The 27527-nt window shown below is 37.2% G+C and overlaps 2 protein-coding genes across 3 annotated transcripts; both read right to left on the reverse strand.

Moving 5' to 3' along the window:
* Positions 1-1272: 1272 nt before the first annotated feature.
* Positions 1273-15360, reverse strand: LOC135653243 (nucleolin 2-like). 2 transcript variants are annotated; one of them, XM_065175010.1, is made up of 19 exons: positions 15221-15360; positions 14590-14649; positions 14462-14510; positions 14182-14366; positions 13640-13729; positions 13421-13552; positions 12574-12702; positions 11141-11197; positions 8018-8098; positions 5841-5942; positions 5606-5743; positions 3864-3938; positions 3686-3777; positions 3350-3467; positions 3016-3104; positions 2651-2741; positions 2493-2584; positions 1560-1864; positions 1273-1478 (listed from the first exon to the last, which is right to left on the reverse strand). In XM_065175010.1, the coding sequence occupies exons 2-19, from the start codon at positions 14620-14622 to the stop codon at positions 1450-1452; spliced, it is 1887 nt and encodes a 628-aa protein (XP_065031082.1). In that variant the 5' UTR covers positions 14623-14649; positions 15221-15360; the 3' UTR covers positions 1273-1449. The 2 variants fall into 2 exon arrangements, with proteins under 2 accessions (XP_065031082.1, XP_065031081.1); XM_065175009.1 differs by having other exon boundaries at positions 1545-1864.
* Positions 15361-15788: 428 nt separating this feature from the next.
* On the reverse strand, positions 15789-22985 carry LOC103971373 (hydroxyproline O-galactosyltransferase GALT2-like). The gene is made up of 7 exons (XM_009385376.3): positions 21771-22985; positions 18055-18287; positions 17641-17931; positions 17084-17212; positions 16807-16980; positions 16364-16471; positions 15789-16278 (listed from the first exon to the last, which is right to left on the reverse strand). The coding sequence occupies exons 1-7, from the start codon at positions 22645-22647 to the stop codon at positions 16072-16074; spliced, it is 2019 nt and encodes a 672-aa protein (XP_009383651.1). The 5' UTR covers positions 22648-22985; the 3' UTR covers positions 15789-16071.
* Between the last annotated feature and the right edge of the window lie 4542 nt (positions 22986-27527).

The following is a 27527-nucleotide window of genomic DNA, read 5'->3' on the forward strand; positions in this document are numbered from 1 at the left end:
TTATTATCCATGAGAGGAGAGGGATGGAGGTTGTGAGGAATGCCGTATCTGTGAGGGAAGCAAATGTGTACATGAGAGAGGGATGGAGGTTCTCAGGAATACCGTATCTATCTGTGAGGGAAGCGATAGCTGTCAACGTGTACGAGTACGTGAAGACATGTACATGCTGGTTTCAGTGTATGAGCCGACCACACATGAACATGCAGGTATCAGTTTCGTCTGAGCCAACCAACCATCTGTGTGGTTTGTTGCTTAAGAATTTGACTGGTTATGTAAATCCATCACTGAGTCAAACAAGTTGAGATTAAACATATATATATCGAGTTAAATATCAATTCGATCTAAAATTTTAGATTATAAACTATATATATATATATATATATATATATATAATATATCATGTGATTCTCTCGATATTTACTATTCTCTTGGTCCTCATTTTTAATTTCTTCTAATATAGAGCTCTTTCTCTTACTCATAAATGTAGGTGGTGCAATCATAGCTTGATCAATAGTATGACTAACTTTGTCTGCATCGTAAACTTGTCTCTAGTTACTAAGCTCAAATCTTTTTTCTTTCTCTCTTTTTTTTTTTATCATTCATACTTTTCTTTCTCCTTTTTTTTAATTATTTTTTATTTTTTAAAGAATTTTTAAAAGAAAAATTTTCATGACTCCGGCATCTGAAGGTGTGTGTCACGCACTAAAGTAACACCTACCTTAAGACTCTTGCAATCCACTAAAAACCTACATAAAGAAGAAAATATTAGAAAGACAAAAATAAACAATATAAAAAAAGGATAAGAAAACTCAATGTCATAAACAACACAAAACAACAACTAGATTTCATTATGCACAAAAATCTATTGTAGATTTCAAAGAAATGTGTAGGTTAAATATTTACCTCACACTTTCTTTCTTTAAAAAAATAATAATAAGCTAAAAAACATTCAACCACTTCTCAATCATAATTGAGGCTTCATCCGATTAAGTATCACTCGAGAGATTCCAAAATGTTGAGATTTTTGTTAAAAAACCTTTTTTCATATTACAAGTTGATCGCCCATCCTCCCACGAACTATACTTACCAAGTAGGCTTCTGACCAAACTGATTTATTAATTGGATTAGTGAATCAAACCACACTGAGTAATATATATATATATATATATATATATATATATATATATATATATATATATATATATATATATATATATATAGGTAAAATAACTATATATAAAACACAAGTTATCATCATCAACGAAATGATAGTAGTTCTAAATGTAAATGATTGGTCTTTATGAATTCAACAACTCCAAACAACAAATTCAAGTGTTCAGTGACAAACAAAATGACAAGCATCAAAATTGAGGATAAGACTGCTTAAGATGGAGAACGAAGAGCCACGCCATTGATGTTTAAACCCCTGCCCAGAAGAAGCCATCATCCCTAATCATCGCGGAAGGTCGTCTTCTTCCCTGAAAACGAGTAACCCCATTAACATTATCGAAGTTCAAAAAAACAGCATTCATTTCAGTGTATACCAGTACTAGCTGTACCCATGCTTTGCCTGTTGGGTGTGCCACCGCGACCCCTGCCACCACCTCCCCGACCTCTGCCTCCACCACCTCTGTCACCCCGTCCACCTCTCCCACCAAATCTCCCGCCACTTCCTCTCCCACCAAATCTCCCGCCACTTCTACCAGCGCTATCTCTACCACCACCACCACTCCAGCCACCATCACGGTTATCGCCTCTTGGCTTTGCTTCATCGACTGTCAGGGTGTATCCTCCAAGTTCGGAGCCATTGAGTTCAAGTGCCTGCGTGAAGGCATCTTGATCCTTGAAATCCATATATGCAATCCTGCAACCATAAAACCTTCAATGTCACTGAACGGAAGCAACCATAAATTTAATTTACTCGCATTCTGCCCTTTTCATTTGTGTCAGCAAAAATAACCACTCTTGCACAGATTATACTGGAAATAGATCACAAAAGAAACTGAACGAAATCCAAGTTTAGAAAAGTGACTGGTTACTTTCATAAAACCCACCCAACACAATTATTCATCTCTTCTTTCCAACATTATAAAATTAAGCTAACAATTCAAGAAAATAATCTTGATATATCCTAAGATTCATGACTTGTACACGTTCAAGGCTCATGGTATAATAAACTGTGAATTCTCACCTTAACAAGCACCTTCAGTTGCATCTTATCTACTTCTGGTTTTACAGAAACTATATATTAATTAGTTGGTCTCTCATCATAAACATCAGAGAAATGAGCACATGAAAGGATTTTAATCATCAATAAATTTAAGCTATACCATAATATGCATTAATCCATATTAAAAAGCCTAAAATAGCCAATTCTAGTAACACACAATCATACTGATGTAACAGCAAAACTGGATTGAACATACTGATGTAATCTTTACAGGTAGATTTGGCAAAGCAGATTTAAAAAAGCAAATGTAATGGTTACTAACCCCTTGGATGCACCACTTTCATAATCCTTTGGAATGGAGACTCGTGTAAGCTCTCCACATGACCCAAAATGCTCTTCAAGGGAGCTTCTAATCTGTAATGACTCACAATTAATAAACAATACGAAGGGATAACAAAAGAGGACATAATTTTATAATACCTGATCCTCTTCAAGTGATTTATCAAAGCCTCTCACAAATATGGTTTGGCTCTGACCTGTCCCACCCTTTTGGTGAGAATAATTGTCCTTCCTGTAAAATGTACAAAAAGCCAGCAAGTTTAGGAACTTCATCTTATTTTAGGAGTAAATCTTTGCAACTTTCTCATCTATAGAGTCACTAACAGGGGAAAAAGTGAGGATCTCTGGCACCAAAAGAGAAAAATAGAATCCTACCCATTTATTACATATTATGAAATGCAAACTGGTTGTTTTCTTGCTTCTATGAAGATCTAGACTAGCAAACATTAGCATCTTAACTTGTATCTTCAATTGGCGTAAGACAATCTTTTAGTTGAGAATCCTACCCGTTATTAGGTGTATATGAACCCCTTTCACGGGCCACGTCAAGTCTTACTGCACGACCAAATAGTTCCTGACCATTCATTTCAAGTGCCTGCATAAAGAAAGAAAACCGATAAATATCTATTCATCAAATCAAGTCCACTTCAACAGTTTTTCCTGAAAGCATGTACAGAGAGCATCGCAAGTTCACAACCATCATTGACAATTAAAATCATTTAACTAAAACTTCCAAATAGAATAAAGCAACAAAATATAGCAGTGGCATAAAACCCACAGAGTTGAACACAAGATGTGTTGGGAATAAATGAATATACAACTTAAAAGAAGCAAGATGACCTTTTGAACTGCTTCCTCAGTAGCAAATTCAACATGACCAAATCCCTTAAAACTACCATCATCTGCTCTAGCCATCCGCACATCCACTACTTCCCCGGCCACTTTGAAGAACTCCGATCTTCAAGAGAAAGAACAATCTTAATAAGCTCACAATATCAGTAAATAAACCAAACCCTTCAATCATAATTATATGTCTACTTGTAAAAACATATTTATGCACGTGTAGGTTGATGTAAATAAACACATACAGGTTTACACAAATATGCCTACATGTACATACACAAATCAACGTAAAACAACACACTATGATAAATGATGTTAAAAGATGAAACATACACATCATCCTGTTCAACATTATAGGACAAGTTTCCAACAAATATTGTTCGGGATCCAGTTGTCTGAGTCTGACTTGTAACAGGAGTTTTGGGCTATATCAAAAGGAGGAAAAAAAAACATAAGCCAATTTCATCTACAATAATAAAAATCATAAAATAATTGAGCCAGTAGAGTATACCCCTTTCATTTCAGACTTTCTAGCAATTTGTTTTTCACTCTTCGGAGTTGCATCCACCATTTTCACATCTTTAACCTGCATTAAAACACTTTCAACTTAAAAAAATGATATAAGAAACAAATAAGCAATCAGTATTTGGAAAGGAAATAAACTACTGTTACTCCCACACTTCAATGAAAATTCTCGTTCAGGTTGCTGGTGTTGATGGGGTTGTGTGCTTTTTGTGTGTCCAACCACCAACATGAACAGGTCATATTTCCAGATTAATTCTACCTGAACTATGGTACAGTACCAGGTGTTACCAGACCACACAATGTCATCTGGTACCAACCTTCATAGTCATACAGATTCTTGGACTTGAAAAAACCAAATGGTATGTATCAATCCGACATAATTCAGTGCTACGCATTGAGTTTCAAGGCATACTATTAAAGTCCTTGGATCTGAAATCAGGACGAGCGACCAGATCCAGAACTGACCAAGAAAATAAAACTACTTTAAAGGACAGCTTTTCAAATGGAATTTCTTGCTTTACACACTACAAGTATAGGGTATACAATGGAAATATTCAACTAGTTTAGACCTTGTTTGGATCTGCAGTTTTTGTCACTAGCAATCTTAGATCTGCTAGTTTATTCCCTATCTACTATCCGAAGCATATGCACCTCCATCTAAAAACTAGTACATAATATCTCATTTATATCACATTTAAAGAAGATGCAAACGATGGATATTGAGAAGCAGATACAGCAGGAGAAAACAACAACCTCCCTCTCCTCTCCCAGTCAATTTATCTCTCTTTTTTCTTCCTCCTCTCCATTTATCCCATTGTGTCTCCCAACCAGCAACCAGATTGATGGTATCAGCCAGTCTAGGTAAACTGAACAATTTCAGTCAATCTTAACAATCGTCTGTGATTCCAGCTCCCCATTATCAAACAATCAAAAAATGTTTAACCCTTTACCATCCACGTTTATAATTTGTTTGTAATTGTTTCATTGTACCTCATTACCATCCTTCAGTATCACTACTTTCTGATCGTTAACACATCTTCACTTCCATGCTTTGAAACATTCTAACAAAATATTCTCTAATTTCTCATTTTCTTATTGATTCCCCAGTTAACTTTTTCGGTACCATTTTTCTGGCACTGCTGTTAAATACTATATTTGAATTTTATGATCTCCTGTGACAATTCCCAAGCAAATCAGGTATTAGCTATCCAGAGTTTGAAGAAACAAAAAAGGCTATGCATACTACCGTTGATACATGCACTGTTTTGTACTCATTCTGTAGTTGTTAGTGGGCATAAAAGTGTAAAATATTTTAAGCCCTAGACTGTCTTATGGACTTGTTCACTCAGCCCTTTTTCCTTGACATTATATCAAATTTACCAACTCACAGATCACAATAATTTGACAATTTTTTATTCGTTTGGTTTTTATTTTAAAACCATTTCATTTCCAAATTATTAATTTTAACTTTGATTCTGTCTGATCTCGTCCAATGAGTCCTGCATGGTTTTATTACCTAATTCTAATTGTATCTGCTCCTAAAAAAACAGTTTGTAGTTTTCCATCGCAGGGTTTGTGAGTGTAATGCCAAACTATGAGTGCTAATACGACATTTTTGGCACACCTCATCAGGCATATGACAGCAGCCAAGCATGCATTCATGCCCATTTTGATGATGCTAAATCAAAAGATACATAATAGAAAATGATTAAATATGTTCATGGTCACCTTCTTAGCTTGTTGCCCTTTTGAATGTTCACCATCAGAACTTTCTTCAGAGCTGTCATCCTCATCTTCATCACTACTAGTGCTCTCCTTTTTGATAGCCTTTGTAGCAGGTTTACCAGCAGTAGATGGAACAGAATCCTACAAGATTAATATTTATCAAACCCTATGAGAAGTAAATGGAAGTGCAAATCTATTAATGCATATCAATTCATCATCAACCAACTCATCAAACTACCGGAACTTTTCGCTTCTTCAATTGTGGCTCCTCATCGCTCTCATCAGAACTCTCATCGCTCTCATCAGAACTTTCATCAACTTTAGTCTTGTTCTGAGGCACCTGAACACATAAAATTGAGAAGAACAGTCAAAATTTCTAAAACACAACAAATCTACAATATTAAGATACATAACAGCAAAGCATACAACATAAAGTACTTGCAAAAGTCATAAACACATAATAAAGAAGTTCTCTGAACCAAGTCCCATTCAACGATGCAAAAGAAGTTTGCAAAAGATCGAATTCCACAAGAAAAATTTTCTTGTCAATAGCTTCACCAATTAGCATAATCAGTGTAGTCAAAAGCTCTAAGCGCCAAAAATCAGCACGGTCCAAGTGTCCGAGACACTAAACACTCGCCCAAGCAAAGCGAGAAGCTCCCAAATATTATAATTTAAAAATTATATATCATGAATAATAAAAACAAACTAAAACAAAAATAACACATCAAACTTCCATTCATTTAAAGTACTAAATTACATTGTCCATATTCAATAACAAAATGATAAAATAAACCAAGATTAACATCAAAGAACATTAAAATCCATTTCATCATATTCAATCTTGTCACCATCTAAAGCTACAACAATCCAAAACACTAATAAGTAGCACTAATCACTACAGAAATAGCAATAATAATCAACATTTTACTACTGATTCACTAAAGCAGGCAGCAGCTGCTGTTCTCACAAACATAAACAAACAACAAAGACTAACAGCACAGCAGGCAGCTATTCGAAGTTTAAATTGATAAACATCAATGAAGTGGCAGCGGTGAACGGAGAATAGGGAGTGGAAGATGGAAGAGGGAAGATGCTGTAGGATTGGGTGCGGTGAATCGAGAAGAAGGCAACGGTGAAAGGGAATGAAGGCAGCGATGAACAGGGACAAAGGGAGTGGAAAATGGAAGAGGGAAGAGGATGTAGGATTGGCTGCGGTGAATGGAGAAGAAGGCAACGGTGAAAGGGAATGAAGGCAGTGATGGACGGGGAAGAGGGAAGACACTATAGGAGGGCTGCCGTGAATGGGGAAGAAGGCAGTGATGGATAGGGAAGAGGCTGCAGTGAACATAGGAGGGCTGCGAGGAACATGGAAGAAGGGAGTGATTAACAGGTCAGGAGGGGCAGAGAGAAGAGGGAAGAGGCTGTGGAGCGGCACAGTGAACAGGCAGAGGTACGAGGAGAAAGAGCGAGATGCCGGAAGGGAGGGGAAGCCATCGCTGCTGCCGCCAGAAGAAGATGCCACCATTGCCACTAGAGGAAGACGCTGTCGCTGCCACTGCTGTCATCATTCACCAATGGGAGGAACCCCGCAGCCGTGCAGAAACAGTGAGAAAGGGTTTCTGCGTTAGGGCTCGAGCGTGGACAGGTCTAAATCGAACTCTACAGTCATCAGCTCAGGGTCTAACTGGTTCGATCAAACCAGATACAATTAATTGGTTCAACTCAAGGTCAAATTGGTCTCAGTTGAACCAAGCAACCACCCGACTCACTTAGTGCCTAGGCCTCGCCTGAGTGAAGACACCCACCCAACCCAATAGGTGGGTGCTCAAGCCTCGCCTTGCCTCACCTAAGCACCTAGGTGAGTGCTTGAGCGCCCGATGACTTCACTAAGCGTAACAGGTCAAAAGTCTAAAATGATCAAAACAACAGAACAAGTACAAAAGCAGAATTTTAGTGAAAATATAGAGACATGACAAAGACAAAAAGCTAGAAACAGTGGAAATGATAGATCAAAATCTTCCTGATTACGACAATGTAAAAGGCAAAATAATTTGCAATTCGAATGCATGTATAAAAATTAACCAAGTTATTCTAGACAAAACAAATGTGCATCATTTTAACTAAGAAGAAGAGCAAATGTTCGCTTCTCAACAGTAGCCAGCCATTTGTACCTACCACTCATCAAAGAGACCAACTATGGCCACATTTGTTTAGAAATTTCTATAGTACAATTTACCAAAAATTCAAGAATTTTAATTTTAAAAAAAGAAATGAACTAGATAAGGGCTAGAGAGAAGAAATCCAGTTCAAACTAACATTCCATGTTCAATTAAAACCAAATACGGGTCAAATTAAAACTAGACACTATATTACCAAAAGGCCATAAGAATTAAGCGATAATAAACAAGCCACCTTCTTATCAGTTTGATTTTTGGAGGGTTCGTCATCAGAACTTTCTTCAGAGCTGTCATCCTCATCTTCGCTACTGCTTTCCTGTTTAACAGACTTGGATTAAGCTTGCCCACATTTTAAGAAAAAGAATCCTCTATGAAAAACAATCCAGAAACCAAGACAGGAACAAGGAAATTATATGGCAAATAAGACAAAAAAACTAGTGGTCTTTTTTATTTCATTGTGGCTCTTCATTAATCCCATCAGAACTCTCATCAACTTTAACATTATTTTGTAATTTCTCAGCACATAGCCCCATAAAAATAGTCAATACCTCATCTGAGCAAAATTATATAATATCCACTAAATATGACAAAATACAATCAAACTACTAGAATATCATGGCATTGCCTTAACATCAGTATCAACAAATCCTGGAAAATAAACTGTTCAAATTTTACATGTATTGGACTCGTCTGAAATTGAACAGAAGAAATTGAGCACTTTCAGAGAACGATTATGACCAAAAAGAATATGTACTCTTGACAAGTAGACAATTTCCAAATTCAATACTTATACCACTCCCTCAGACTGGCATGAAACTAGTACTGTATTCGCTGGTGCAGGCTGAATAAAATGAAAAACAGATCTAAGAAATGGTTGGTTGCTGATGGTTTGGAGATTGGATAGCTACTTGTTTCATGGCCTTAATTTGAGCTGTTGATTGATCAGATATTAATTCCTTGGGGTGTTCATCTAAAAAATTCATAATTTTGTATGTATCTCTATTCAAATACAAGCACATAAAATAATGTTGTCATCACAGTCCTAACCTCCTCTTATTTTATTCTCTTTCCTTCTTTTATGAGGGTTAGTCATGGCACAATCATGTAATCATGAATCACTTAAAACAATTTAAGGGCAATTCTGTGGATTTGCTGTGAACCAGCTTCATACACGTCAGTCAGCAACCTGCTCCTGGCTCAGACCAGCAGATACCAGGGGTTGTATCATAAGGTTTAATGCCTTGGCAACTGGAAACCAGAACCACATAAACTTAACACCTATATCGGACAATGAAACTTTGAAAAAGAGAACACCATCATGTGCAAAGAAGTAAACCGGAAAAATGGTCTAAAATGTGCATGCATGAAGATGGGGTTTAACTGTCACGAAAAGTATCAACTAATCAACATAACTTAGCACTATCATTTTTTTTCAATGAAACTCTAACAGCTTTTCATTCCAGGACTTTACATTACTATAAAGTACATGGAAAAGAAGTGAACTGAACTACCCATACCCTTGTATCCTTTGTATATTAAGTGTGTCCCCTTAAAACCCACTAATGCACCCCGGTCTGTTCGTTAATGCACAACAGCTTGCACCATTGCTTATTCAATTAAGCGTTAGCACAAGGGCTTCGCCCCTATTCTTTACTATTGCTTCTTTCGGTTCACCCTCTGCCTTACTTGTTAAAGTAATCTTTCATTCAATTTCCGAGTCATGTTTTACTCTGTGTTACAACATTTTGTGGAAACGAGTCCAAATATAGCATATCCAGTGATTTAAAAAGCGTTAGGCGCCAGAAGGCACCAAGGTCCAAAAACACTCGAGGCACTAGGCACTCGCCTGAACGAAACGAGGCACTAAAATATAAAAATATATAATATAATTAATAAATATAATTATTTAAATAAAAATATGACATTAAATTTAAAAAATCTTACAAAATCACATTAACAAAAAATCTCAAAATTCAAAACAATAACAATAATTTCAAATAAATAAAAATTAATAATATTAAAATTAAAATAATATATTTTTAATCTAATAAATAAAAAATATTATTACTAGTATACTGTTAATAGTATACTATCGAGTCGATGTAAGAGGAGGTAGTAACGAGCAACGAGAGCGGGAGAGGCGAGCGACGATAGTGGCAACGACAGCGGTAGCAACGAGAAGCGACAACGGCGAGCACCGACAATGGCAAGGCAACGATTGCAACGAGCAACGAAAGCGGGAGCGACGAGCAATGATAGTGCCAACAACAATGGTAGCGACGAGCAATGGCAACGACAACGGGAGCGACGATAGTGGCAACGATAGCGGGAGTGACGATAGTGGCAACGATAGCAGCAAGCAGCGACAACGATAATGACGAACAAGGTTACAGTTGGGAAGTCACGAGAGGAAGGCTGATATCGGTGCTTTAGTTGATTCAATTGAACCAACTAAAGTATCGAAGACCGAACCAGACCTAAAACGCTGGTTCGATTGCCTGGTTTAACCCGAGCGCTCGCCCGAAGCGCCCGACGCGTGGGCTCGGGCGAGCACCCAGACGATGCCTCTTTGAAGCGCACCGCCTAGAAATGAAGCGAGGTGCTCGGGCCTCACCTCGCCTGAGTACCTAGGCAACCACTCAAGCGCCTATTGAAATCATTGAGCATATCAATTGCTCTTGATTCTTCTCTAGTCTCAAGAGGTATCGCTGCACTAAATGTCATTACCCAACCCAGTGGGACAACTAACCCATCAATTTGATATAGACCTAAATCACACGATCTAAATTGCAAGTTAATGATAGTAGATTCTTGTCACCCTATAAATTGGTTCATTCTCCTCCCACATCTGATGTGGTTTAGATGTGGAATTAAACGGGACATCACAATCTCTCATATATTTTAGGCTTCACATCTCATCAAGGCTCAAGAATAGCCCAAAATCACCCCTAGTTGTGAGGCACAGCCCCAATCCTTGTGAAGGATCAAATATAGCTCAGAATCACTCTAGTAAAGCATGTGAGGCACAATCAATAGTTGACTCATATCATGTCTCTAATATAATTTCAAATGTGACTATCCAATTAACATGGCATGGGACTACATCACATCAACTAAAATTCTTATCAATAATTTGATAACAATAGACTTATACAGCCTCACAAATCAACTCAATTTTCTGTGCATCCATGATCTTACCCGGCACTAGATTGGGATGTCTTAACAGAAATATCATATGATTCCCTAATTGATAACAAAAAATAAGGGGTTGCATCATAGTAAATTAAATCTACACAATAAGGTAGTGAAATTGCAAGGTAACATTGTATTATAACAAAGACAAGAAAAGGGTAAATACCTGTTTCTCTATGGCAGCCTGCTTTTTCACAGGTAGACTAACCTTTGCTGAAGGTGCCTGCATCGCACATTAAAGAGGATATACTATAGTAAACTGACACTGAAAGTTTACGAGAAACAATGACAAGTAACCATAAATTTCGTGAAGAATTGCACAACAATCATGGTAAAATTCAGAAAGAATCAAATCAGTTTGACCTGAATATTTCATCGCTTTCTAAACCATCTATCAATTCCAAACATACCACAAGCTAAAACACCAAGAACAAAGAAAACTCACCATGATCTGTGTCATACCTTTTCTAGAGATAACATGAAACATCAAACAAAAGGAACTAAAAGGTACACCACCACAAGCATGTGATGTCATTAAAAAAAGAACATAAGACTTGTGTATGCGCTCTGTCATATGCACTAGAAAAGCATGCTAAGAAAATAAAATTCTACTTTTGAACTTCCAACATGAAGTACCAGCATGGTTTCCCAAAACCACTTGGAAATCCTTCCCTAAAACTTGCTTCAAGAAGTAAAGATTTCACTATTTGACATGATCCATATACCAAAGACAACAAGAAAAAGAACAGTATCAGGTTCACACAAAACCACTACAAAGCACAAAAACACCAGACATGAATGAGACGGCATGATACCACAAGATGGCATGATAACTGGTGCAGACAGATATAACATGCTACAAAATACAATACAAATACTCATCTACAACAGCCACATGCTTCTACTGCACGATATATTACACTATAACAGCAAGTAATTAATGTTAAATAATTACTATGAGACTTACAAGATATCCACAACATCTATGAGACTTAGAAAGTATAGAGAGATTTCCATAGTCATTAATGTCAAATAACAACAGAATTTGGCACAGAAAGAATGTGTCTTACAGCAAACAGGAAACAATGACAATGCTTGGTTGGGTCATTAAATAAAATAGTATTTCAGGAGTCCATTCCACACACCAACAGAATGGGCAAATGTTGGTTCCAGGAGGTGTCCTATAGACATGCAGTTTTCTACATTAATCTAGTTGCTTATTGATAATAAATCTGAAATCTTTGGTCTGATGAATATATCTTCAAACATACTAATTCTTTTGTTAAGTATAAAGAGATCAAAAACTAGAGAGCACTTCGGTCCCGTTTTGCCACTACCATTGTTTCCATAATGGAAAAAAAAAAACAAGTTCATTATAAGTAAAAGAACTCTGGCACAGCATTAAATTACATTATAAATCTGAAACATGCAATTACTAGTACAGTTTCCATAAAGAACATAAACTATATTTGCACCTAAACTTCAATAAACCATTAATAGAATCGTCACAAGCACATAACCATGACAAGCATCAATAGGAGAACATAATTACAATATATCATCCTTCAGGGTAGTATTACACCAGAGTCTCAGGCTTACCTTATCCTCATCAGAATCTGACTCGCTGTCTGAAGTATCACTGGATTCTTCTTGCTTTTTCAAACCAGTCGCTGGAGTTGCTTGCTTCTTAGCTGCTGGAATAACCTTGGTTGTTACAGGAGCATCTTCCTGCAAAATTGGCAAGCACTTAAATCAAGTCAAACAGGCAAATTCATAACATATATATACGACTTATTCTAGTATTTACAAATGTTAAAAGAAAAAAAGAATATGGTTCCCCCACATAATTGGGCTGAGCTACAATGTATTGAGGGCAACATCACCAGATGGCACTTCTAATATACAACTTAGAAGCAAAAATTTAATAAAGCTAAACAAAATGTTAAACTGCTTGCATCTTCATCTGAATCATCCGAACTACTGTCAGAATCTGAACTATCACTTGATTCCTGTTTCTTTTTAGATACTACAGGTGTGCCATTCTTCAGGCTAGCTGATGGAAACTTCTTGGGCTGCAGTGCAGCTTTAGCAGGTTTCTGTGATTCAAGCCACATTTACAATTAAGCATGTAATAACAGAGAAATAAATTCCACAACATGTGGCTTTTGGCTTTTTTGTGCCAAGATCATATTGACAATTTAATGACTCTACACCGATGAATTCATAATTTTTGCCCCCAATGAAATAAGACCTACTTAAGAGCTTTAATGTAAAAAAAAAACTTTAATAGCATGATGTTGAGACTTCAAATTGGGTTCCTAAGTGCATCATGACTGCAGTTGTAACAACAGAAATTTGGAGCTTACTTAGAAAAGTTACACCATGATTTATCCCTGAAAAATAATAGATTTGACCCAGAAAGGCTAAGCCATAAGAATAAACTCACTTCATCCTCTTCTGAATCACTTTCTGAACTGCTCTCTGATTTTCCTTTTTGGGCTGCAGCACTGGCAGAACCATTCTTGGAGACAGTAACTGCAACCTTTTTAGCTGGAGCAGCAGCAGGTTTCGAAGGTTCCTGCACAATATGAAATATTCCTAATTTTGTCATCAAAATAAGAGAGATGATGAAAAACTGCCAGTATTAATTTTATAGACTCTTTACATCATCTGAAGAGGATTCCTCGCTGCTATCACTAGACTCCTTTGGAGGAGGCTTTGTTGGTTTACCTTGCTTCTTTGGAGGAACTTTTACCTACAAAGTCAACTCTCTCAAGTAAGAATTTGAAATATTACCGTTACCAGCAAAACCAACATATTATTATAATAACATTAACATGTTGAATGAAAAAGAAAAACCTCAGTATTCCAATATGTAAAAGAAAAACCACCAGATGCTGCACAATATGATTTACCATTATTTGCAAAGCATCACTTTTAACTATCGTGTGTTGTTAACAAATAAATGGGATGCTATTCTTAAGGACAACACAGTTCTTAAATTTGGTAGAAATTAAGAATCAGCATGGTATGACATATGCAAACTTCAATCATGATAAATACATCCTGCTGAAAGATATATCCGCAGATGGCTTTTGCAACACGTTAAAGAAAAAAATCATGCAAATGCAATCACAGCAGTACAAGATTGCTACATTACTCCCTTGCCCTATTGTATGAAAATCACGAAGTACAGTGATAACACACCTCCTCTTCAGATTCAGAGGAAGTTTCATCCTCTGAACTACTTTCAGGTTTCTTTTTTGAAGGAACCTCCTGTAAAAACTTCTTAGGCTTCTTAATGTCCTTTTGGGGAACAACCTCCTTGACTTCTCTCTTCTGCTTCTTGGCACTTGCTGCTTTCTCTATTGCCTCTTCGGCATCCCTCTTGCCTGGACAATTAAATAGTCAGATGTCATCAACGCTCATACAAAATAAACAAAATTAATATAGCCTTTTTATGCCCAGTAAATTAATTTGTGCTGACCTTTTTTACCAGATTTTCCAGACAGCATTGGTGCCACAGCTGCTACCACCTGTATGACATTTGTGACTTTTCAACATTTTGAACAAAAAAAGGTCCTTCAAAGCTGGAACTTTAAAGTTTAATATTACCTCAGTACTCGCCTTCTTGTTTGACTTGCCCATTTAGTGATGCTAGAGGGTAGTCAGACCCTAATAAAACAAAAAAACACAAGTCACAAACGGATCCCAAATGACAATTTTCATTCACGACGTAAAAGAATTTGACACGCTAAATTTCCAAAAGCATACTTAGGTTGTCGAATATAATTTACTATAGATACGAGCAATGACTATTTCAATTTCTTGGCAAGTAAAAATGTTTGAGAAAATAAAGAAAGAGAAATATCCAAACGAACAGAAAACCTGAAAAAAGAAACACAAAAGATCTCCTAAAATTTCAATAAGCAATATAGTCGCCAACAAACTTATGCACAAACCACAAAGATACAATCTTTATTATCGATTCAACGTCTACACTACAAAAGGCCGCGAACTTACAAGATAACACAGCTAGAACGACGGGAGCAACCAATAATAAAGATGTTCATGGATCCAAAAACCACAGAGAGAAAAAAAAACAGCGCGACGCGGTACAAAAAACTAACTAAAAATCTTGAGCTCAGACGAAAAGCAGCACGAAACAAGGAAAATCGGAGAAAATAAGAGAAACGAGTAAGGAGTAACAAGAAAAGAGAAAGGCACAAGCATTCAACTCGATTACCTCGAGTAAGGAGAAAAGAAGAGAAACGAGAAGGATACAAGGCAAATCGGAGGTTGGAGGCGGACAAAACGAACCCTAACCTGAAGCGTTAGGGTTTTAGAAGGGCTTCGTTTAGCCGAGGATCGAAGCCTTATATAGGAGGATGTGTGAAGCATGGCATTCGATTTAGGGCTTCGTTGGGTCGGCCGACATTAAAACGCCGCCAGGTCCGGCCGATCCGGTTCAGCTCTAAGGAGTGTCGACCGGGCGGGTCGGACCATAATTTGCTATTAAGGTCGAGTATCAACAATATCTAAGTTCTTCCTCGTATATTGATATCGAAGGGATACTAAATTCTTTAATTATATTTGTTTGATACAAATTATTAATGTCGATTTTGATCATCATAATATTCACACCAAATCAAAGAAGAAAAAGTTTCAACCTACCCTCATAGGGTTCGAGTCGAGGTTCGAAGATCTGACCAATCAAAATAAGAAAAAGAACAGATACAACAATAACAAAATATATAGAGCAATCTTGAGAGGTAACAAAGAATATGCATAGCACTAAAGAAGATGTACAGATATACCCTGCAAGCATTTACCTTCACATGATATCATTCAACATGCTGCCTCACAAATCAAACAATAATGAAAGTTGGACGCAGCACAAGTGAATCAGAATAGCATATACACTCGTTTCAACAAAATCCTCGGCAGATGCCGGGAGAAGAGCTTCCTGTTCTAACCAGTGACAGCATTGTTACCATCACCAATGTCAAAAAAAGATTAGACACAGACAACAAGAGGCAGGCAAAGCTTCTACATTACAGGGAGGTCGGAAACAATGTAGAAGAATCATCAAAGTTGTCATCTGAAGTTGCAACAGTGAGCTCGACCCCTGGCCAGCTTGTCCCAGAGGCAGAGCATTTGCCTGGGAGACTGATAATGAGCAGTGTAATAGTTCTCCATGCATCCATACTGACAGAACTTCCAACTATGCGAGTATTGTATGGCCATCGAGGAGTTGTACTGTTTGACCCACATGCCCATACTCACATCCTCCATCTTGAACAGCTGCAAGAACATTAACAGAATCCATGTCAGATGCTACTAAATCTTGTATTGGCGACACAGTTTCTTATGGAATCGTGTCTCTCACCCTTAGGCTTTGGTTGGCATTCTGAGAATCGATGAACTTTGCAATGTCTCTTGAAATTATGTAGCCAGGTCCATTAGCATAGGGTGGGTATATGTACCCTGGCCACTCCTGTATACACCACAGTCAAATTTACATGAGAACATCAAATGTTTTCTGGTAATAATATGAGGACAAGAAAAGAAGGTGCAGCCATTTTCACACATCAACCAAAAGTTCACATGAATATTAAATTAGGCAGATCATATAATGGCTGTGATCCATAAACAGTCTGTCGTCCTGTTTACATGAGAATTACAGTATTCATAAAACCACAGCCAATTTCACTTGCTATGAGTTTATTATAGTCAATGAGTTAACTGCCATGACTTTGCAAAGAAGAGAAAACTTGATTAATCCAAGGCCTTCTATCAGGAGCCCTAAAAGTTATAGTTCAAACTTCATACCTCATATGATACAGCCCATTTTCCATGCCTGAGAGGTCTATGCAAGAGATTAAGGTTCCCCATGTACAACGGCTTTTCTTGAGAGACCCGCTTTATTTCTTTTAAGACAACATCAACCCTTATGAAAGTATCATCGTCACACTTCATGATGTATGGAGTGGTTAAGTTGTGAACCTGTATGGTGATAAAGTTATTACTGAACATTGTACATGGAACTGCATTAACATGATGATGCACCACAGGGATAGGGGAAAATAGGACAAAGATGCTAACTCACCCCATAATCACAAATGGCAATCGTTTTAAGAACGACCAGCTCATAACGATCCATAAATGGCAAAATTACAATATCTTGAAAATATTCTGCTTCTTTCTTTAGCATGGTGTTTACCTCCTTCCTCAGATTCTGCAAGCACAATTGAAATGGTAAAAGTCAGGTTTGCAAATATAACATTAAAAAAGATTATAATTCTATCCAAAATTTAGCAACACAGGAGCATTCAGTATAGCCAATTAGATGTTCCCTGGCAAAGCTGGGTAACCCTCTTGTAAAAGCTTCTTTGTCATTGTCTTATTTAGACTATTAGGCATCACATGATTGAGTTTCACAGGAAGATTTCTATATTCCATTTCAAACTAAACATTTTGGTCTAACCAAATTTCACAACCCTTAAGTTACATGATTAGGTTTCAATTTCAGAAAAATGCACTTAAGTTAGACAGCTATATCAAAATTCTCACAGCGGTATGTATAAATTAGCATCTGGTATCAATTCCCATGCATATGTGTTTTATTTAAAGCCCTATAGTAATATGTTTAAAGAAAAAACTTACTAATGCAACAAAGAAACGAGCCACCACATTAGATGACTTGATTTGAGAAGATTGCATCCATGTTTTTCTAACAGCCATGCGTTCAGCAAAATGATTTGAAGCAGAAATAATTCCAATAAAAAGATCAACTGTACTTTCTGGCAAAGGAGGAGACCTCCAATTTTCTGACATTTCCAAGACACGATCAGGCGAAAAACTGGAATGAGATGTGGGAAGCGAAGTGGCAAACACTGAGTGTACATCAACATCTCCTTTTATTGCTAATCCAGTGGCATCTTCGAGAGTGAATCCCTGAAAACCAAACAACTACTCTGTGAGAAACTACATGATACACTTGATGATAGTTCTTCAAGATCACAACAATAAAATGGTGTTTAACATTAAGAAAATAACGAAGCATCCCAACTAGTTTACCGGCCGATATGGGAATGAAGCTACATGTCGACCCCCAACAAAAATTTGATATCCTTCAAAACCAGCTTGCAGTGTTAAGACAAACAGCCTGCTTTCTACAAAAGGAAAAGACCATGTCATTTCTGGCTTCTTTGCTCGACCTATAAATCTCCTTAGCCAAGAGGTAGTTTTAGATTCTTTCAAATCTATCATATCACTGCGAGCCCATTTCTCACATTTTTTGAATCCATCAACTGTCCAAAAAGAAGATTGAAATTTTGAATACTTTAGCCATATCTGCAAAAGCCTGAAGATCAAAAGAATTCATTTGACATACTTAAAATCATTAGTCATCGTAGTCAGCATATCATTATCACTAAAAATAAACAACTATGAATTCATTCAGGTTTGGTTCGATCATGAGCATCAACAATGTTATTAATATATTGTGGCAAAAACACATTGGGAAAATTAAAATGTACCTGTCTACGGAATGGTTGACTATGGATGAAAATAAAATGGTAGGCTTATGCAAGTATTTTTTTATGTGCCTTAAAGTTAGAATACTTTCTGCAATCTGACTTCACACTGCAGGCTGGGTTGTTTTCATGCAAATTGAAAGAAAGCCTAAGAACCTGAAAATATTAGTAAAAAGGGTACTAAAATTTGTTAGAAGGCCAAAGAAGATAACGATGCATTCTAGGTAGAATAACAGATAGAGATTATCAAATATTGGAAGTACAGATTTGCATTCTACATCATAACACCAAAGCTCCTTACTTAAGAGTTAAGATCATATTTTACTCTTTCTTACAGATGACAACCTAAGTTATAATCAGTTCACGTTTTCACACTTCTTTGGGAATACAAGTAAAATTCCTAAAGAAGTACATAACAAGCACGTATCTTTAGTACATATGCAGTTTGTTGTTCAATGAGAAATGCTTCTGAGTTAATAGGGTAGATCAGACATACTAGACTGTGCAGAAATAACTTTGCAAACCTAAGGTCTGATGTTTTTTAGCCATACAATCTCACTAATGTGCCTCAGTCACATGTCATAGCTCAACACCAGATGGCACATACCATGCTAGCCTGTTCAAGTGAGCATATCACATTTTACCTCATGTCTTCGACAAAATTTAAGCAAGATATTGTAGAGTTTTAACTTTTTAACAAGATTAGAAATTCAAGTGATAGCAGTGGATGTAGCACTGATCAGAGACAACAATGATGAACGATCTGCAATTGAAAATAGTCAGAGAAGGTGTGATGGCTGTGAAGATGGCTGAAAAGTTTGCATAAGTCAGAATTTATTATATGTAATTTACAAGCAATGAATCAAAGAAGAGAGTAAGTAATTGCCTGAGTGCAATTCATCAATGATAGGGCATATTTTGGCATCGCCCACGTGGACCCAAGCAAGCAGACACGACGATGCAGACGTGGAACCTCAAGTACGATGTGGCGCCTAGCACACACGTGGCGGGCAGCCGCTTGCCACCCCCTCCGTACGAACAACATCATCATGGTACAGCCATCCCGGAAAGCTCAAGGCGGCGTCGATCCTTGTAGGTCGGTCGGCACTCATACAAAAGCTTAAGTCGATCGCCCGAGGAGCCAGCCATAGTAAATTGACCCCGTACGACCAACTCATCCTCGTAGGTATAAAAACTAACCCTCCCTAATCAGGAGGGGGAGGCATTTCGAACTCTCAACTCTCTCATACATACTATTGATTTGAGTTTCGGAGGGGTCGAGTCGGGAAATCCCCCTCCTAACCTCGACCTGTGTGCAGGAGCCCAACGACGGAGAAGCAAGCCACTCGCCAAGAGAGAAGACCATACTCGAACCCGACCCGACGCTCGCCCTCACCACCTGAGCATCCACGTGGGCGACCTTGTACATCGGGGACTAGACCGAGCTGTGTTGACACCTCGGCCACGACGTAAAGGTTCACCAATATTTTGACGCTAGAAGGAGGGCCTGATGTCGCAAGGACACCCCCAACCGAGCAACCCGAGAGAGCTCCCCGGAGAAGAGCCACCCCCGACTCACCTGACCTTCGGGTTTGGAGGGCAACTCTCACTTCCTCTAAGCATAGAAGGAAATATCTCGACCGCGACCCCGAGCCGCTATTGGCGACTATTCAATGATCTCGAGTTGTCTCCTCCCGAGATCATCATGGTGCAACCTGCTGTCTCAGCCGAGGCAATTCTCAACCTCACCCGCCATGTGCAAGCTTTAGTTGGGATGATGCAGACCATCGCACCCCTCATACCTCAGCTAGCTCAGCAGACGATTCATCCCCCATGGTCGTCGCCCGTGATCCAACCTACGCTCATCCCTACACCTCACAATGCCACCCTAGTCGACCGTAGTAAATTGACCCTGTACGACCAACTCATCCTCGCAGGTATAAAAGCTAACCCTCCCTAATCAGGAGGGGGAGGCATTTCGAACTTTCAACTCTCTCATACATACTATTGACTTAAGCTTCGGAGGGGTCGAGTCGGGAAATCCCTCTCCCGACCTCGACTTGTATGCAGGAGTCCAACGACGGAGAAGCAGGCCACTCGCCAAGAGAGAAGACCGTGCTTGAACCCGACCCGACCCGACACTCACCTTCACCACCCGAGCATCCACGTGGGCGACCTTGTACATCGGGGACTGGACCGAGCCATGCTGACACCTCGGCCATGGCATAAAGGTTCACCAACAATCAACAAACCCTCTTAAATTTCGAAAGCTACACAAATACCTACATATATATGTCAAACTTTTCATATGCTTGATTAATTTTAGTTAACTGATGATCAATGTTGAAACTTCCATTAGCTTATGGCTGGAAACCAAAATTAGCAGTTAATTAATTAATCAACTACTTCGACTACTGCTCCAACTAATATTTCTAACTTTAGATTAATGACTTAATCGGCTATTTTAGTTACTACTCCAAGTCTCCAACTATTGATTCAATTAATATTTTTACTTAATTTTATTGAATAAATTATTTAAATGGTTTCGATAGATTATATATATATATATATATATATATGTATGTATATATATGTATATGTATGTATATGTATATATATGTATATGTATGTATATGTATACATATGTATACATATGTATACATATGTATACATATATATGTATACATATATATATACATATATATTTATATATATGTATTTGTATACATATATATATATATATATATATATATGTATGTATATAAAAGCGTGTGTGTACGTGTATATGTATGTATGTATGTATGTATATATATATATATATATATAGATAAATCCAATATATCAAACAAGTCATAGGTTCATACACAGTAGGATATATATGCTTGAATGATCCAAAAGTATGAGGAATATCATCAAATATTAGTTTAAAAAAAAAGAAACACGTTACAGATATATGAAGTGCTCAAGAGAGTATCAGATGCTACTCATTCATAAACTCATGGATATTGAAGTAAACATGAGAATTATCATTTTGAAACAAATCAAATTACTGCTCTTTGCAACTGTGTACATTGCTGCGATGTTGGTAAGAGCTAAACTCATCCACGAGTGTGTTTCAACAGTCAAATGCTGTATTCGTTTTCTAGATACTGATCCATTACATTTGATTGAAAAAAGTAACTCAGAAGGAGTAAGAACAAATGTAACTGTAAAAGCAGATTAAAACTAAATGTGGATAGAAACATAATGACATGTTACCTGTGTCATCATCATCTTCTGAAGGCAAGCCATTACACCTTATTGCTGTGCCCCATTGCATCCTATAACATGAGTTAAGCTCAAGAACAGGCTTCTTGCTCCAGTCCCCCATGAGCCTTGGATTCAAATGCAGGATCTTTGGTGGGTCCTCGCCATCAACCACTCTCAGTCCCTGTAATTCAACAACAAATTGCGAGACCCATGTAGTTCCACTTCCATCCCCCTGCCTCAACCTTGCCAACTTTGTGACATGCTCCTCATGGGCCTCCTGAGGCTTGCCGACGACTGTAATCGAAGAGCCTGCCGCAAGGCCACATGGAAGAAAGACTCGTAGCTCTGCGTCAGAGCCCATCTCGGTTGAACTCTTTGCCAGCGATGACCGGCAAGACTCCAGCTTTCCTTCGATCATAGACAGTTGATCCGTGCTGCTCATAGGATCATAATTCTTCACATCATCCCAAGCCTTCTGGCCTAGCACCCATGCCTCATTGATCATAGCCTGAAGCTGAGTCAAGTTGCCTATAGATTTATGCCCAAACCAACGCTGAAATGGCTTGATCGGTGGAAATCTAAGGGAAGGCTGCTCCTTTTCGAGGGCAGGAGGGAGGTTCCGGCTATCCTCCAGTCTCCGGTAGAAGGTATCATGGTCGACCAAGACAGGGGTCCTATGGCCGAGGTGGAGGTGGCGAGATGTAAGGTCATTGACCGGCCGGTCGAGCCCAGAGAAGCTGCCGTCGCCGCTCAACGCATTGGCGATCTCGAGAAAATGATGGAATTTGAAGGAAACAAAGACTAAGTAGATTAATCCAATGGCAAGAACAGGATGCGAAGGCCTCCACCTCCTCGTCCCAGAGGATTCAATGCTTCTCCCCTTCATAATATTTTCGCCACCAAATTGGAAGAGCAAGAAAGATCAAATTCCCATCAAAAAGAGGGAGTCATCTACATATACAAATCTGACATTTCTCCTTCGATATTTTAACAATGTCATCAACGTCTCCGTGAGCTATAGATCCGATCGACCTCAAGGCTGCAAAAAAGATATCGTGCTTCACAAAAATGCTAGTGTTGGAGCCCAATGTAGTGGCAAGCCGGACGAAATTTCCCCTCGGCTACTTCGATCTGCGACGGAGACTGAACAGCGGTGTAACCGGACGAGAATGGCGATCGATCGATAACGAATACCGCTGCGTACTCCGGAGCGGTGATCCAAGAAAGGGCCCTAAAGGTAGATTTAAACGGCAGGAGGAGGCGGAGTTCTGATCCAGTTATCGGACGGTCCAAAAGCTATCTGATATGGAAGGTCAAGAGACCCCACCGACACTTGTGGGGACCAACGTACCGGTCTTGACAATTTTTTATTACAAATTAAATTTATCCTAAAAGCACCCCTCTTTTCATAATTTATTTGGGTGCTTAAGATGAAAAATTGACAAATATCTTTTATTCTTTAAGGATTATTATTTTTTTTTATAAGATTTGAATGTGAATATTTCCAAATTCGATTTGAAAATATTTAAAAATATATAAACATGAAAGACCAATAGAATCACTATTTATATCATATTTATCTATCATGTTAGAAGATAGAGGTGAGTTTGACGAGCGTCATGATATTATACTTGTAATATTCGATTTACATGATCGATTTATAAATATATCAAATATGATTTACGAAAATCATAGAATCATCTAACTGTAGAATCACTATGTATGTAATATTTGTCAGATGTGATAAAAATATTAAGATGAATTTGACGAACTAAATATTATCTTTTTTTTAATAAATAAAAACATCTATTTAGATTTAAAGGTTTATAACAAATGAAATGGGTAAACCATTAGCTCCTGCCCCAAATATATATATATATATATATAAAGATATCTACCTAAACTAGCATGACTATAAGGTATGGAAACTATAACCAATCTAATGTCTTAGATAAGTTTAAAATTCTCTAACAATAGGGCATTTAAAAAGAATATAGACACAAAGTTAGAATGTATTTGATAGATTAATAATAATCTACTTGGCTATGCAAAATAGAAGAGATCCGACTTAAAAGTAGGAAGTCTTTAGTAAACTAGAGAAGTCTTTTGGTAAACTAAAGTGTGATACAAAAGTTTGATGAGAAGTTTATTAATATGTTTCTTATTTATATAGGTTAGGAGAGAGGATTTTCCTTAACAGAGTAGTGAGATTTCCTCATGTAATTGGAAAAATCTTATCTGCTATTATGCCCCCGTAAGATGGTACTCCTGTCAAGAATGTCGATCTTAGATCGATACAATAAAAATAGTTTACGGGTGAGAGGTTTCGTGAGTGAGTCTGCTAGTTGATCAGTCATATGTATGTAAGAAACATATAGTCGATGTTGGACAACTTGATCTCGCACGAAGTGGAAATCAATGACAATATGTTTTATGCGGGAGTGAAACATTGGTTGGTGCATATAGCTCCAACATTATCATAATATATTATAGAAGTAAAAGTGGACTTGATGTTAAGTTCCTTGAGTATATTCGTGACTTAATTGAGTTCCGCAGTAGTGGTGGCGATAGCATGGTATTCAGCTTCAGTTATAGACCATGCGATTATCTTTTACTTCTTAGAACTCCAACTATTTGGATTAGCTCCAAGGAAGATTATACCATAACGTGAATATTATATCATAAAAGTTTCCTGTCCAATCAACATTGGTAAAGACATGGAGATGAAGTAGAGAGTGTTTACGGAGAAAGAAACCATGACTAAGGGTCCATTTACGATATAGCAAGATTCGTTTGACTACATATCAATACGTAGTAGATAGCCGATGCATGAATTGTGATAATTTATTGATCACAAATGAGATGTTTAGACGGGTGAGAGCTAAGTACTGTAAGGAGTTAACAAGTTGTTGATATTGAGTGGGTTTTGTAGTAGGACTTCCATCACATAATTTGAGTGATTTACTACTAGTAACGAGGGGAGTTATAACCTTTTTTGTGTCATGCATGTTTGTCTTTGATAAAATCTTGAATATACTTTCTATGTGATAGAAAGAGACATGAAGATGTATATATTGCTTCCACTCCTAGAAAATAGCTCAAGATTCCTAGATCTTTGAGGGGGAATCTGTTAGGACCAAAATCAGCACAAAGAGGGAGGGCGAATTAGTGCTTTCGATAAAAATATTGGTTTTGAAAAATCTTCGCTCGACGAAAATAATAATGAAAGCGTGCTTGACTTAGAGTAAGTGAACTAAGTAATTAACTCAGAATGTAATAACAATGAAACACAGAAAGAAAGTGCAAACTGGATTTATAGTGGTTCGGTCATTGTGACATATGTCCACTTCTAATTCCTCTTCCATTAAGGCCACCTGCGATCACTACTAGTCTTCCTTCAATGGGCAAAAATCAACTACTCTCTTACAACTCTTTCTCCTTTTTACAAGTTTAGGAGACAACCTTTACAAGTCTCACACCTCTCTTAGAATGATCAAAAATCTAAAGAAGGAGGAGCACTTAACACTATTTCAAGACTTTTACAACTCAAAATCTCAAGACTTTTATTCACACTTTTCGTGCTCTTTCATACTGGAAAGAGTGAGATATTTATAGACCCCAATGACTTCAAAAATGAAGCCAAAAAGTGTCTTATCCTATGTTTTTAGGGTACTGGCGGTACCACAGCCAGTACTGAGCAGTACCACCACTTGTAAACTAACATTGGACGGTACCACCGCCTGACAAAGCCTCAGAGACTAGGCTATGGCGGTACCACTACTTGACAGCATTAACTGTCGACACTACTACTATCCAGACTGCTTGGGAGACCGAGCCTCAAGCGGTTCCACCGCTAGTCCTAGTGGTGTCATCGCTTGATGTGACTCCGGATCATTGAATGGGCCATCCATTTGGCCCAATTCAGCCTTGATTTGGGCCCAATTGGCTCCTATTTGAGTTAATAAGATTTTTCCTAAAATTAACTCAAATTGAAACCCTAACTACGATAATTAATGCTAAACAATTGCAATGCAAGCAATTCTAGTTGTCTGACACATCAATTATTCATCTGAACTCCTAGCAAAACTTTCGACGTACTCTCGGTGATCTTCCGGCAAACTCTCGGCGAGCTTCTGACGCATCGTCCGAACCTTCGACATATCCCCCGATTCTTCTGGCTCGATGCCCGATCTTTGACTCCGGCCCAATATTTGATTCTTCTTTAATTGTTTTATCTTTTCACGATCGTAGTTAGTCCTGCATCACTTTTCTCAACATATGGATTAGATCATTAATTCATCAATTGATTTTATCATCAAAATCTGAGATTCAATAATCTCTCCCTTTTTGATAATGATAACTAATTGATGACGGAGTTAATCTTAACTCCCCCTATCTATATGACACATTGAGATAAGGCAAACTTGTATTTAAAATGAATCATAACTTTTGAATTCAAGTGAAACAATTTTGGATCATAGTGATCAAATGCAATATATCATATCAAAATTTCATACATTATGCATCATAATAGTATCAAAATGTAACATGCACAATTTTAAAATATTACAATACATTATCACTTCATGTATGATACCAAAAATAAATCAACATCACTTTGGGCATACATGATACTAAAACATTAAAATTTTAATCATTTATCACTTCATTCATGATACCAAAATTAACATTATTTTGGGCATGATACCATTCATCGTTTCATGATACCAAATATTCATTATTTCTCCCCTTTTGTCATCAATAAAAAGGAGAATATTTAACAAATATTTGGACCATGTATGCAAGTTTTATTTCACTTTAGAAGATGCAAGCTAGCAAGTGAAGTTGAGCAAAATAGCAACTTTTGAGATATGCAAGATAGCAACTTTTGTGTAAGTACTTTTGATTCTCTTGAGATGTGCAAGTACTTTTGATTCTCTTGAGATATGTAAGCTAGCATTTTTGCTTTCTCCCCTTTATCATAAAAATGAGAAGAAGAAGGGAGTAATTCATTCATCACATAAAGAAAAGAATCAATTCATAAGTTCAGAAAGTCCATGAATGAAAGTTCTACTTTCATGAATAGAAAGAGGAAGGAATCATAGGAAATAATTATCACATAAAAGATCAAGTATACCAAAAGTCCATGAATCAAATCTCTTCTTTTGTACATTGCAATAAGAATGAATGATAGGAAACGATCTCAATTTAAAAAGAAAACTCAAGTTATAAAAATTAAAAAATCCAAAAAATGTATAAGAGGAACTCATGCATTAAGAAGGCTTAATATGCCTAATTCTCTTCTAATAAAATAAAATTATTCTTCATTTAATGATTTTATGAAAATATCAACTAATTGATGTTTTATATCAATAAATTCTAAAGATATATCATGGTTATTAACATGATCTCTAATAAAATGATACTTAATGTCAATATGTTTAGTTCTAGAATATTAAATGAGATTTTTTTGTTAAATATATTATACTAGTATTATCGTATTTTATAGAAATATTTTTTAAATATAGTCTATAATCTTCTAAAGTGGTTTTCATCCAAATAACTTGTGCACAACATGCACCTGCTACTATATATTTAGCCTCGACTATAGATAATGTAACCAAATTTTATTTCTTGGGCGATCAAGAAATAAATGAATGACTTAAGTGCTGACATGTTCTAGATGTGCTTTTTCTATCTATTATATATTAAGCAAAATCAACATCATCATAAGCAATCAATTCAAGATTTTTAGTTTTTAGATAC

This window comes from Musa acuminata, chromosome BXJ3-11, assembly GCF_036884655.1.
Source record: "Musa acuminata AAA Group cultivar baxijiao chromosome BXJ3-11, Cavendish_Baxijiao_AAA, whole genome shotgun sequence".
In the NCBI taxonomy this organism is placed as follows: Eukaryota; Viridiplantae; Streptophyta; class Magnoliopsida; order Zingiberales; family Musaceae; genus Musa; species Musa acuminata.